The sequence below is a fragment of the Cucumis melo genome, chromosome 6, assembly GCF_025177605.1.
Source record: "Cucumis melo cultivar AY chromosome 6, USDA_Cmelo_AY_1.0, whole genome shotgun sequence".
Lineage (NCBI taxonomy): Eukaryota > Viridiplantae > Streptophyta > Magnoliopsida > Cucurbitales > Cucurbitaceae > Cucumis > Cucumis melo.
The window spans coordinates 20,424,998-20,435,777 of record NC_066862.1 but is presented as its reverse complement, the minus strand read 5'-3'; the positions used below and the strand labels follow the sequence as shown (position 1 = coordinate 20,435,777).

At 41.0% G+C, this 10,780-nt stretch overlaps 1 protein-coding gene across 1 annotated transcript; it reads right to left on the bottom strand.

Moving 5' to 3' along the window:
- Positions 1 to 5,002: 5,002 nt before the first annotated feature.
- LOC127149712 (uncharacterized) lies at positions 5,003 to 9,071 on the bottom strand. The gene is made up of 8 exons (XM_051085575.1): positions 8,699 to 9,071; positions 8,498 to 8,620; positions 7,222 to 7,358; positions 7,074 to 7,155; positions 6,104 to 6,444; positions 5,646 to 5,702; positions 5,174 to 5,248; positions 5,003 to 5,077 (listed from the first exon to the last, which is right to left on the bottom strand). Exons 1-8 carry the CDS (start codon positions 9,069 to 9,071, stop codon positions 5,003 to 5,005), a joined length of 1,263 nt encoding a protein of 420 aa, XP_050941532.1.
- Positions 9,072 to 10,780: the final 1,709 nt, after the last annotated feature.

Genomic DNA, 10,780 nt, shown 5'->3' with positions numbered 1-10,780 from the left:
GATTTTAATCATGACAATATGGGAAAAAATAATGATCATCAGAATAAAGAAGATATGATCAGCACTGAGCAACCATATGTTGAAGAACAACATACTCAAGAACTTACCGTTGAAACTCAAAGGTTAACGTTTCATTCATTATTTACTGCTTTATATTGTTGAAAATTGCTGACATTCTAAATAAGTAACAATTGTATTTTTTATTTTTCTCATTCTTTTTTTTTTCTCATTTTTTTAGGGAACAAAAAACAACATCACTTGAAAATCAAGAGGAATCAGGTAGTGATATTAGCATAGATGGCAGGGATATAGACTTGCTATTAACTATAAGCAATATATCATATAATATAAATGCTCAAAGTCAGAAAGAAAAAGACCTACCATAAATGATTACTACTCCTACACTTATGAGCCCACCACTTTCACTTTGTGAGATATTACCATCAAGTACTCTCAAACATCTTGTATTAGCTCTAACAGAACAAATTTTAAAAACTCACGAAGTGCCACCATCAATTTCAAATGTAAATGGAGAATGTCAACTGGTATGTATACACAACAACTGTGTAGTTCTTTAAATTAACAGTTTGTTTGTTATCTAATATTATGCATTGTAGGAAATACAACAAAAAATGATTAAAAATTGATGATGTGCAGTCATCTAATTTGGTTGAAAAAATAGAATCTCAATTGGTATGTATACATAACAACTGTGTAGTCCTTTGAATTAACAGTTTGTTTCATATCTAATGTTATGCATTGTAGAAAATACAAAAAAATGATCAAGCAGTTACTTTGGTTGAGATATAAAAAGAAAATGAACTAGTAACTGAAGAACAAAGTTTAACAATTGACAATGTGCAACCATCTAATTTGGCTGAAAAAATAGAATCTCAAGTGGTATGTATAGACAAAAATTGTGTAGTCCTTTAAATTAAGAGTTTGTTTCTTGTCTAATATCATACATTACAGAAAAGACCAAAACAACAGGTTGTGATTCAAAAAAATGATGAAGTCGTTACTTAGGTTGAAAATGAACTAGTACTTCACATCAATTATTATCGTGCATTATAGGAAATGAAGGAACAACAAAAAACCAATAAAAAGAAGGAAGCTATGTAAAATAGAAAATAAAAAAAGTGCCTAATCAACAAGTTAATCCATCCACAAGATCTATTGAGGTCATATTAAAACCTACAATACCTGTCCCAGATGTCAAATTGTAAGACGTAGATAGTTATGATCCCGTGTGGCCAGTGGATCCAAAATTGTGGAAGACATACTTATCTTGGAAGAGATCTAGAAAAACAACTAATGAAGAGAGGATAGTAGTGTATACATTCAGAAAGAAGGAATTTTTCAAAAAGTTTGAAGAAAACACATGGATACTAGGAGAGGTAAGTACACTTTCCAAATTTCATTTTATATATAAAACTACACGATTGAGTAAAATATTCTTTATTTAACTAAACGATCATTTGATTGGATAAGCAAACAAAAAATGTTGTACATGATCGCTTAGTTTAGAAAAGAACGTTGTAAACGATCACTTGTATTTGCTAAACAATGGCTTGAATTTTGATAAACTATCCCTTGTATTACTAAACAATCGTTTGATTTTTTTGTAGACCATGGATTTGTTATTATACCATGTGCAGAATAAGATGTTACATATCAAGCATCGTTGCAAATATAGTTTTACAATAATAGATTCATCATTTATAGTAAGTTATTATTCTTTAAATTTTTTTTATAGAAGCTAAATTGCATAATTATATTTTGACTAAATTTCTTTTATTTGTTCTTCAAGATTGGCATCAACAAAGAACCCATAATTAGCCAACGACTTTTTGATAAACATTTGCTGACAGTAGACAATGAGGAGGTTAGATAGATAGACACAACATCACACTTAGCACTAAGGTCAAAAAGTGATTTAGATTACTATTTTACTTCTGCTATTGGTGCAATACATGATAAAGTAGGGTGGGCAGATTTCAACTACATGATTGGCTGCATCAACATAAAAGAACACTGGATGACTATTGCAACTGACATGAAGAAATGCAAGATCTATGTGTTTGACTCAATACCAAAATATGATGGCAATACCTGCACGATGCATCCCCTCACTGGCAATTGCTATTGGAATACATAAGCAAAGTAAACGTTTCAGGTATGGCCCATGACCAGTGGTAAAATCGAATACCACATTACAAAAAGATGCTTCATTAGATTCCGGGATATTTTGTGCCAAATTTATTGAATGCCTTATAACAAATGCAAACCATAATTGTCTAATTATGGATAACATGAAACTGTTTAGACAACAATATGTAGTAGAATTTTAGGCAAATAAATTCTTATGGTAAATAAAATGTTTGTTTCGGTTGATGTACATGTACAGTTTTTACTTTTTAATTTTAATCAACTTTTGACTGAATGTTTGTATTCGTTTAGATAGATATCAGAAAACAATTGTATAAAAATATAAAAACATTCGTGTAGAGAAATGTAAAAGATCGTGCATATAGCTTTACGAAATTTTTTATATATACCACACTAATGTCTAAACGATCAAGTATTTTTCAATTAATCTAAATGATCATGTAAGACATCATAGACCACCACGTACTTAAGTCAAACCGATTTCCTAAACTATATTTGAATGTACAATTATCAAGCCTAAACGATCATGCGATGCAAATCACACAATCATTTAGTAAAGTCTAAACATTCTTCTTAATACATGTAAATGATCTCTTAGTTAAATATAAAGGATAACCTCATTACCCTTTACGTGTAACGACCCAACTCCTTGTACTAAGTCGAAGCCGTTAATATTTAAAAAGAAAAATAAAGTTTGTAAAGTTTGGATAAAACGAAACGAAACCTCAAAAGTTTATTATTTAAAAGCCTAATCAAAAGTAATATGCGATATGTAAACAAGTATTAAAATCCTAACTCGGGCCCTATCTAATTTTAAAGAAATGAAATAACAAAAAAGAGAAATAAAAAGACAAACACTCAAGTTCTAAACTCGGACATAAAGCGGAAGCAAGAGATCCCTATGGCTCGCCATGGTCACTTCTGGTCGCTCGCCAGCTTGCCCTTGCCCCAACCTCTGCCCCTGCCTGAAACATAAAATGGAAAGAGTGAGTATAAAAATACTCAGTAAGGGACCCACTACTAGTCCCGCTAGGTGCCTATTAACTTCCTGTTAAAGTCCTGAAAATGGTACCCAATAACTGGCACGTTCCCGAACACGTGCAACATGTGCTCCCGTAGGAACAAAATATGGTCTTCGGTGACCCAAGAGAACACCTAGGGCAAACTGGTTTGTAGCGTACCCGGAGGAATCACTAAGACAATCGGACTGCGAGGATCCCGTCGAATCACTCGAATCATATCTATATCCATGCCAGACTGGCGGTCCCATCGGACTGCGCAGTCCTAAATAGGTGGTGATCCCGAAGGACACCCATGCAGGTACGACTCTAATAGGCTAAGCTAACATGCACCCTAACCATAGCATACACATAACATAGCATCATCACGTCATCATGTCACATCCTCACATCAAAACATAATATCATATCATAACACAACATCATGTCATATCATCACATCAAATCACATCAGTATATCATATCATATCCTCATCAAATCATATGTCGCTATGCAGTCTAGTCATCAATGTGCATAACCAAGAATGTATGCCATCTCTTAATTCTATGCGTAGAGCTAGTAGTAGAATCTCTTACCTAGGAATTTGTTCAACGAGTTCTAAAGTCACGCTTTCCAAGCAGTGAGGTCCTAAATGTTTAATAACGCCAATTTTTATAATTAATTCACCAAATGACCAAAGACCCAAAAATTCAGTTGAGATGACTTACCCTAGGTCGAGGTTGCAACGCTTGAGCCTTTACTAAAGAAATCCAATGCTCCAAAAACCAATTGGTCCAAGATGTTCCTTAAGAGAAATAATTTAATTTAATCCAAATTAACTTATTTAGGTTCAAAATCAAGTCTTTGCTGGGAATGCCAAAAATCCAACAACCTTACCAAAAATAGATGGAAAGAACAAACAATAGGGTTGGCGGCTCAAAACAGGCGAATCGGCTCGGCTTGAAAGCAGAAATTGGCTCGACTAGGAAGCAGAGATTGGCTCGGCTAGGAAGCAGAGATCGACTCGGGCGTGTGCAGGGTGGCTCGACTACGGCGCACACAGGTGCGGGTGCGGGTTGACGAACGCTTTGTCTGGGTCGCGGACGACTGTTCGACGGAGGCGCGACGAGTGACGACTGCTTGTGGAGGCTCAGAGTGGTCACGGCGGCGACGGGTTTGGCGGCGGCTAGGGTTTCCAATTAGGGTTTTCTCTTTCTGTTTTTTTCTCAAAGAAGAAGGTGATGATTTTTGTGCAGGTTCTAAGGCTCGTTTATACAAAAATATAACCCAATATTAAATTCCCTTTTCCTTTTCCTTAATTCAAACCACCCAAAACCAATTTTCTCTTTGTTCACTAAATCCCACTAAATCCCTTTATTATCTATATATATATTTTCCTAACAAAGTATCACATTATCTTAAACCAAAATAATTCAATTTTTCTCTCCCATCAACTCACTTTTCTTGTCTTCAACAAATGACCTTACCAAATTTAATTATCCAATTAAAGAAATTATTTTATCCTCAAACTTAATTAATTTCACCACCAAAATTTCATTAATCATGTTTCCTTAATTACGTCCAAAGTTCCAATAATTGTACTTAAGATAATAAAATTAAATTCTAAATTTTGGGGCGTTACAATCTTCCCTCCTTTGAAAAACTTTCATCCTCGAAAGTTCTAATTCTCGAACAGCTCGAGGTACTGGGCTCTCATGTCCTTTTCGCTCTTCCATGTGGCCTCTTCAACTCCGTGGTTTCGTCAAAGAACCTTGACCAGTGCAATTCCTCGATTACGGAGCCTCTTGACCTCCCTTGCTAAAATCTCAATAGGTTACTCCTCGTAGCTCAAGTTCTCACTAAGTTGCAATGGCTCGAAGTCCACTACATGCATCGGATCTCCGACATACTTCCTCAGCATGGAGACATGGAATACATCATGCACTGCAGAAAGAGATGGGGGCAACGCCAAGAGATAAGTTACAGGGCCAATCCGCTCTAGTACCTCAAATGGCCTTACAAAACGTGGACTTAGCTTCCCCTTCTTCTCGAACCTCAGAACAACCTTCATCGATGCCACCTTCAGAAAAACCATGTCTTCCACGTCAAACTCGAGATCCTTACACCGAACATCAGCATAACTCTTCTGTCTGCTTTGTGCTGTCAACATACGAGCTCTAATCTTCTGTATGGCTGCATTGGTGGTCTGCACTAATTCGGGACCTAGCAGTCGTCGTTCGCCTATCTCCCCCTAACAGACAGGAGACCTGCAACACCTACCATACAGAGCTTTAAACGACGTCATACCAATGGTGGCCTGATAACTGTTGTTATAGGCGAACTCCATCAAATGAAAATGGGAGTCCCAACTCCCCAAAAACTCTAGCACATAGGCTCGCAGCATGTCCTCCAAAATCTGGTTCAACCTCTCTGTTTGACGATCAGTCTGAGGATGAAAAGCTGTGCTGAAGTCTAACCTTGTGCCCAATGCAAGCTGAAGTCCTTTTCAGAACTTCGATGTGAAACGAGCATCTCTGTCAGAAACGATAGATACAGGCACTCCATGCAGTCTCACTATCTCGGTCATATATAACTGTCCCCACTTACTGGCAATGTAAGTGGATTTCCCTGGAACAAAGTGGGCTGACTTCGTGAGTCTGTCAACAACAACCCAGATCACTGTATAACCCTTTAAAGTCCTGGGCAGTTCTGTAATGAAGTCCATCGACACACTCTCCTATTTTCATCTTGGAACACTCAAGGGTTGCAACAACCCTGCTGGCCTCTGTCTAGGTGCCTTCACCTGCTGGCATACCAAGCATCTACTGACAAAATCTGCCACTTCTCTCTTCATGTTCCTCCACCAATAGACACACCTCAAGTCTTGGTACATCTTCGTACTTCCAGGGTACATAGTAAATGGAGAACTGTGAGCCTCAGACAAAAGCTCTGTCTTGACTGCACTGTCTCCTGACATGCACAAACGTCCCTCAAATGTAAGGCCGTCGTCAGAGGATATAGAGAAATCCTCACCTTGCTCTATCTCTACCAAACGACGCTTCTCGACCAGATAGGGATCCTTTAGCTGAGCGACAATAATCCTCTGTCTTAAGGTCGGCTGCACTGACAACTGAGCCAACTGTGAGGTAACCTCCCCTACTGAGAGTGTAATCTCGGCTCTCTCAAAATCTTTGAGTAAGGGGGCCTGCTTCGTGATAAGCGCTGCTGAATGTGCAACCTTCCTGCTCAACGCATCATCTACTACATTTGCCTTACCTGGGTGGTACAGAATCTTGCAATTATCCTCCTTCACCAACTCAAGCCATCTTCTCTGTCTCATGTTCAGCTCCTTCTAGGTGAAGAAGTACTTTAGGCTCTTATGATCAGTGAAAATTTGTATCTTCTCACCGTACAGGTAATGTCTCCATATCTTCAGTGCAAAAACCACTGCTGCCAACTCTAGGTCATGGGTAGGGTAGTTCTGCTCGTGACTCTTCAACTGACGGGAAGCATAAGCAACTACCCTGCTCTGCTGCATCAGCACACAACCCAGTCCTTTCTTAGAAGCATCACTGTAGATCACAAAGCTCCCGATCCATCCGGCACTGTCAGGACTGGTGCAGACACAAGCTTCTGCTTAAGATCATGGAAGTTACCCTCGCAAGCTGGGCTCCAAACAAAAGGAGTCCCCTTCCTGGTCAACTGAGTTAAGGGACTGGCTATACGAGAGAAGTCTTCCACGAACCTCCTGTAGTAACCTGCCAAACCCAGGAAACAACGAATCTCGCTAACTGTAGACAGTCGAGGCCAACTGGTAACCGCTTCGATCGTTGCTGGGTCCACAGAAACTCCCTCACTGGAAACCACGTGGCCAAGGAAAGTCACCTTCTTCAGCCAGAACTCACATTTGGAGAACTTGGCGTACAACTTATTGGCTCGAAGAGACTCCAAGACCCGGTACAAATGTTCCTCATGCTCGGCCTCAGTCTTGGAGTAAATCAAAATGTAGTCAATGAAAACTATGACGAACGTGTCTAAGAAATCCTTAAACACCATGTTCATCAAGTCCATGAATATCGCAGGAGCATTAGTCAAACTAAACGACATCACGATGAACTCGTAGTGCCCGTATCTGGAATGGAAAGCGGTCTTAGGAATATCACTATCCTTGATCCTCAACTGGTGATAGCCTGGTCACAGATAGATCTTAAAAAAGACGGAGGCTCATTGCAACTAATCGAACAAATTATCAATCCTGGGCAAGGGGTAACGGTTCTTGATTGTATTATTGTTCAGCTCTCTGTAGTCAATGCAAAGGCGCATTGACCCATCCTTCTTCTTCACAAACAACACTGGTGCTCCCCAAGGTGACACACTGGGTCGAATGAAACCCTTGTCCAGCAACTCCAGCAGCTATACCTTCAGCTCCTTTAGCTCAGCTGGAGCCATTATGTAAGGGGCCCTCGAGATAGGAGCAGTGCCTGGCTCTAACTCGATGACGAAGTCTATCTCCCTGGAAGGCGAAAGTCTTAGAAGCTCGTCGGGAAAAACATCGGGGTACTCCCTTACCACTGGTTCGGAGGATAAGGAAACTTCTGGTTCTCTGGTATCTACTACGCTTGCCAAGATGCCCTAAGTACCCCGGTTGAGTAGTTTACTAGCCTTCATGGCTGAGATGACCTTGGGTATACGTACAATTCCTGTCCCCCTAAATTTGAAACTAGGCCCAGAGGGAGGGTTAAAAACGACTTCCTTACCGAAACAGTCTATACTTGCATGGTTAGCAGACAACCAATACATGCCTACGATTACGTCAAAATCCTGCATGTCTAACACTAGTAAGGTCACATCTAACATCTGGTTTGCTATCTCTATCTGACATGCCTTTATCTTTTCTTTGGACAACAGAACCTCCCCAGATGGAGTAGAAACAGATAAAACACCACTCAATGGTTCTACTTCTAAACCGACATGCTGAACGAACACAGAGGATATGAACGAATGGGATGACCCAGAATCAAACAGCACAAAAGCATAGTGTCCAAAGATTGGGAGCGTACCTGTCACCACTGTACCAGCTCGCTCGGCCTCCTGACGGGTAGTGGCAAAAACTCTTCCCTGCTGGGAAGTGGGAGGCTAATGTAGGGTAGTCTCCATGGGCTTCCCAGTACAAGCGTAGCGGTATGTTCTGGTTGCCTGCACCTGAAGCAAACTCCACTCCCAGCCAAGCAACGACCTCCATGCACTCTCCCACAGCTAGGACAAAAGGGTAGCTCTCTCAGGGTTCTCCCGGCTGCTGCAAGCTCGCGACGGTGCCGCTGGAAGACACCTCCTGACCTCAGATTTTGCTGCGGTGTCAAGTCAGACTGTAGCTCCACCTTCCTCTTCTGTCCAAGGGCTGACCCTTTGTCGGTAGCCTTAGATGAATCAGCTCTCTCATGCAGGCTCAAATCTAGTGCCAGACGTAAAGCATCAGCATGAATGGTTGGTTTGAGGGCTCGAACAGTACCCTGGAGGTCTAGTCAGAGACCTCTGACAAACTTCTCGGTCCTGGCCTCCTCATCCTTCACTACATTAGGGGTAAAACGGGACAGCATGTCAAACTCAGTATTGTACTGCTCCACAGTCATGTCGCCTTGTTCCAAGTTCAGGAACTCTTGCTGCTTCGCGTACTTTACGTTGGCAGAGAAGAACTTAGCATAAAAGCTCTCCTTGAAATGCTCCCAGGTTATTTTGCTGACATCTCCGCCCAACATCCTCTCAGCAGTCTCCCACCACACGGTGTCTCTGTCCTTCAGGAAGAAAACTGCGCACTGGACCTTCTGGTCCTCAGGGCACTTCATGTACCTGAAGATCTTCTCTATAGAGGTTAGCCACATCTGGGCCTTGGTGGGGTTGTCCATGGTACTGTCAAACGTTTTAGGATTGTACTTCCTAAAGTCTCTCAAATGTTTGGCCTCAGCTGACAGTTGAACCGGCTCGAGCTGAGCTCCTACAGGAACTGGAAGAGTAACAGTCTGGGCCTGAACAGGGGCGGCCTAGGTCTGCTGGGCAGCGAGAAAAGGGGCTAGAGTAGCCTGTAGCATCTCCTGATAACGCTGCTTCATCGCGGCGAAGTCCGCCTGGGTGACCGGTGCGTTAGGGTTGGCTGCCTGCACAACAGGTTGCTCCTCTGGCTGGATACGTCCAGCTCCTCTGTCTCCCCTACCACCCCCTCGACGTGAACCTCTACGTGGCGGCATCTTTTCCTGAAGTTTCACCAGAAGAAACGTTTTCACAAACAACCACAACACTTATACTAACTACAGTTATACCAACTACACTTATTTCATTCGGGCAAGATTGTAACTATAACATTTAGCAAGGTCTTAAAACATACCTGGCGAGTGGCGAAGGACCGCATAGCCATAGGGGTAAAATAAAACAAAACAAAACAAAACAAAGCAAAGACTCACATCGTAAGTCAGTCTACATAACCTAAAACATAGGCTCTGATACCAACTGTAACCACCCAATTCCTTATACTAAGTTGAAGCTGTTAAAATTTCAAAAGACAAATAAAGTTTGTAAAGTTTGGATAAAACGAAACGAAACCTCAAAAATTTATTATTTAAAAACCTAATCAAAAGTAATATGCGATATGTAAACAAATATTAAAATCCTAACTCGGGCCCTATCTAATTTTAAAGAAATGAAATAACAAATAAAGAGAAATAAAAAGACAAACACTCAAGGTCTAAACTCGGACATAAAGCGGAAGCAAGAGATCCCTATGGCTCGCCATGGTCACTTCTGGTCGCTCGCCAACTTGCCCTTGCCCCTACCTCTGCCTCTGCCTGAAACATGAAATGGAAAGAGTGAGTATAAAAATACTCAGTAAGGGACCCACTACTAGTCCCGCTAGGTGCCTGTTAACTTTCTATTAGAATCCTGAAAATGGTACCCAATAACTGGCACGTTCCCAAACACGTGCAACATGTGCTCCCATAGGAACAAAATCTGCTCTTCACTGACCCAAGGGAACACCTAGAACAAATTGGTCTATAGCGTACCCAGAGAAAACACTAAGACAATCGGGCTGCGAGGATCCCATCGAATAACTCGAATCATATCTATATCCATACCAGACTGGCGGTCCCGTCGGACTACGCAGCCCTAAATAGGTGGTGATCCCGAAGGACATCTATACAGGTACGACTCCAATAGGCTAAGCTAACATGCACCCTAACCATAGCATACACATAACATAGCATCATCACGTCATCATGTCACATCCTCACATCAAAACATAATATCATATCATCACATCAAATCGCATCATTATACCATATCATATCCTCATCAAATCACATGTCGCTATGCAGTCTAGTCATCAATGTGCATAACCAAGAATGTATGCGATCTCTTAATTCTACTCGTAGAGCTAGTAGTAGAATCTCTTACCTATGAATTTGCTCAACGAGTTCTAAAGTCACGCTTTCCAAGCAGCGAGGTCCTAAATGTTTAATAATGCCAATTTTCATAATTAATTCACCAAACGACCAAAGACCCAAAAATTCAGTTAAGATGACTTACCCTAGGTCGAGGTTGCAACACTTGAGCCCTTACTAAA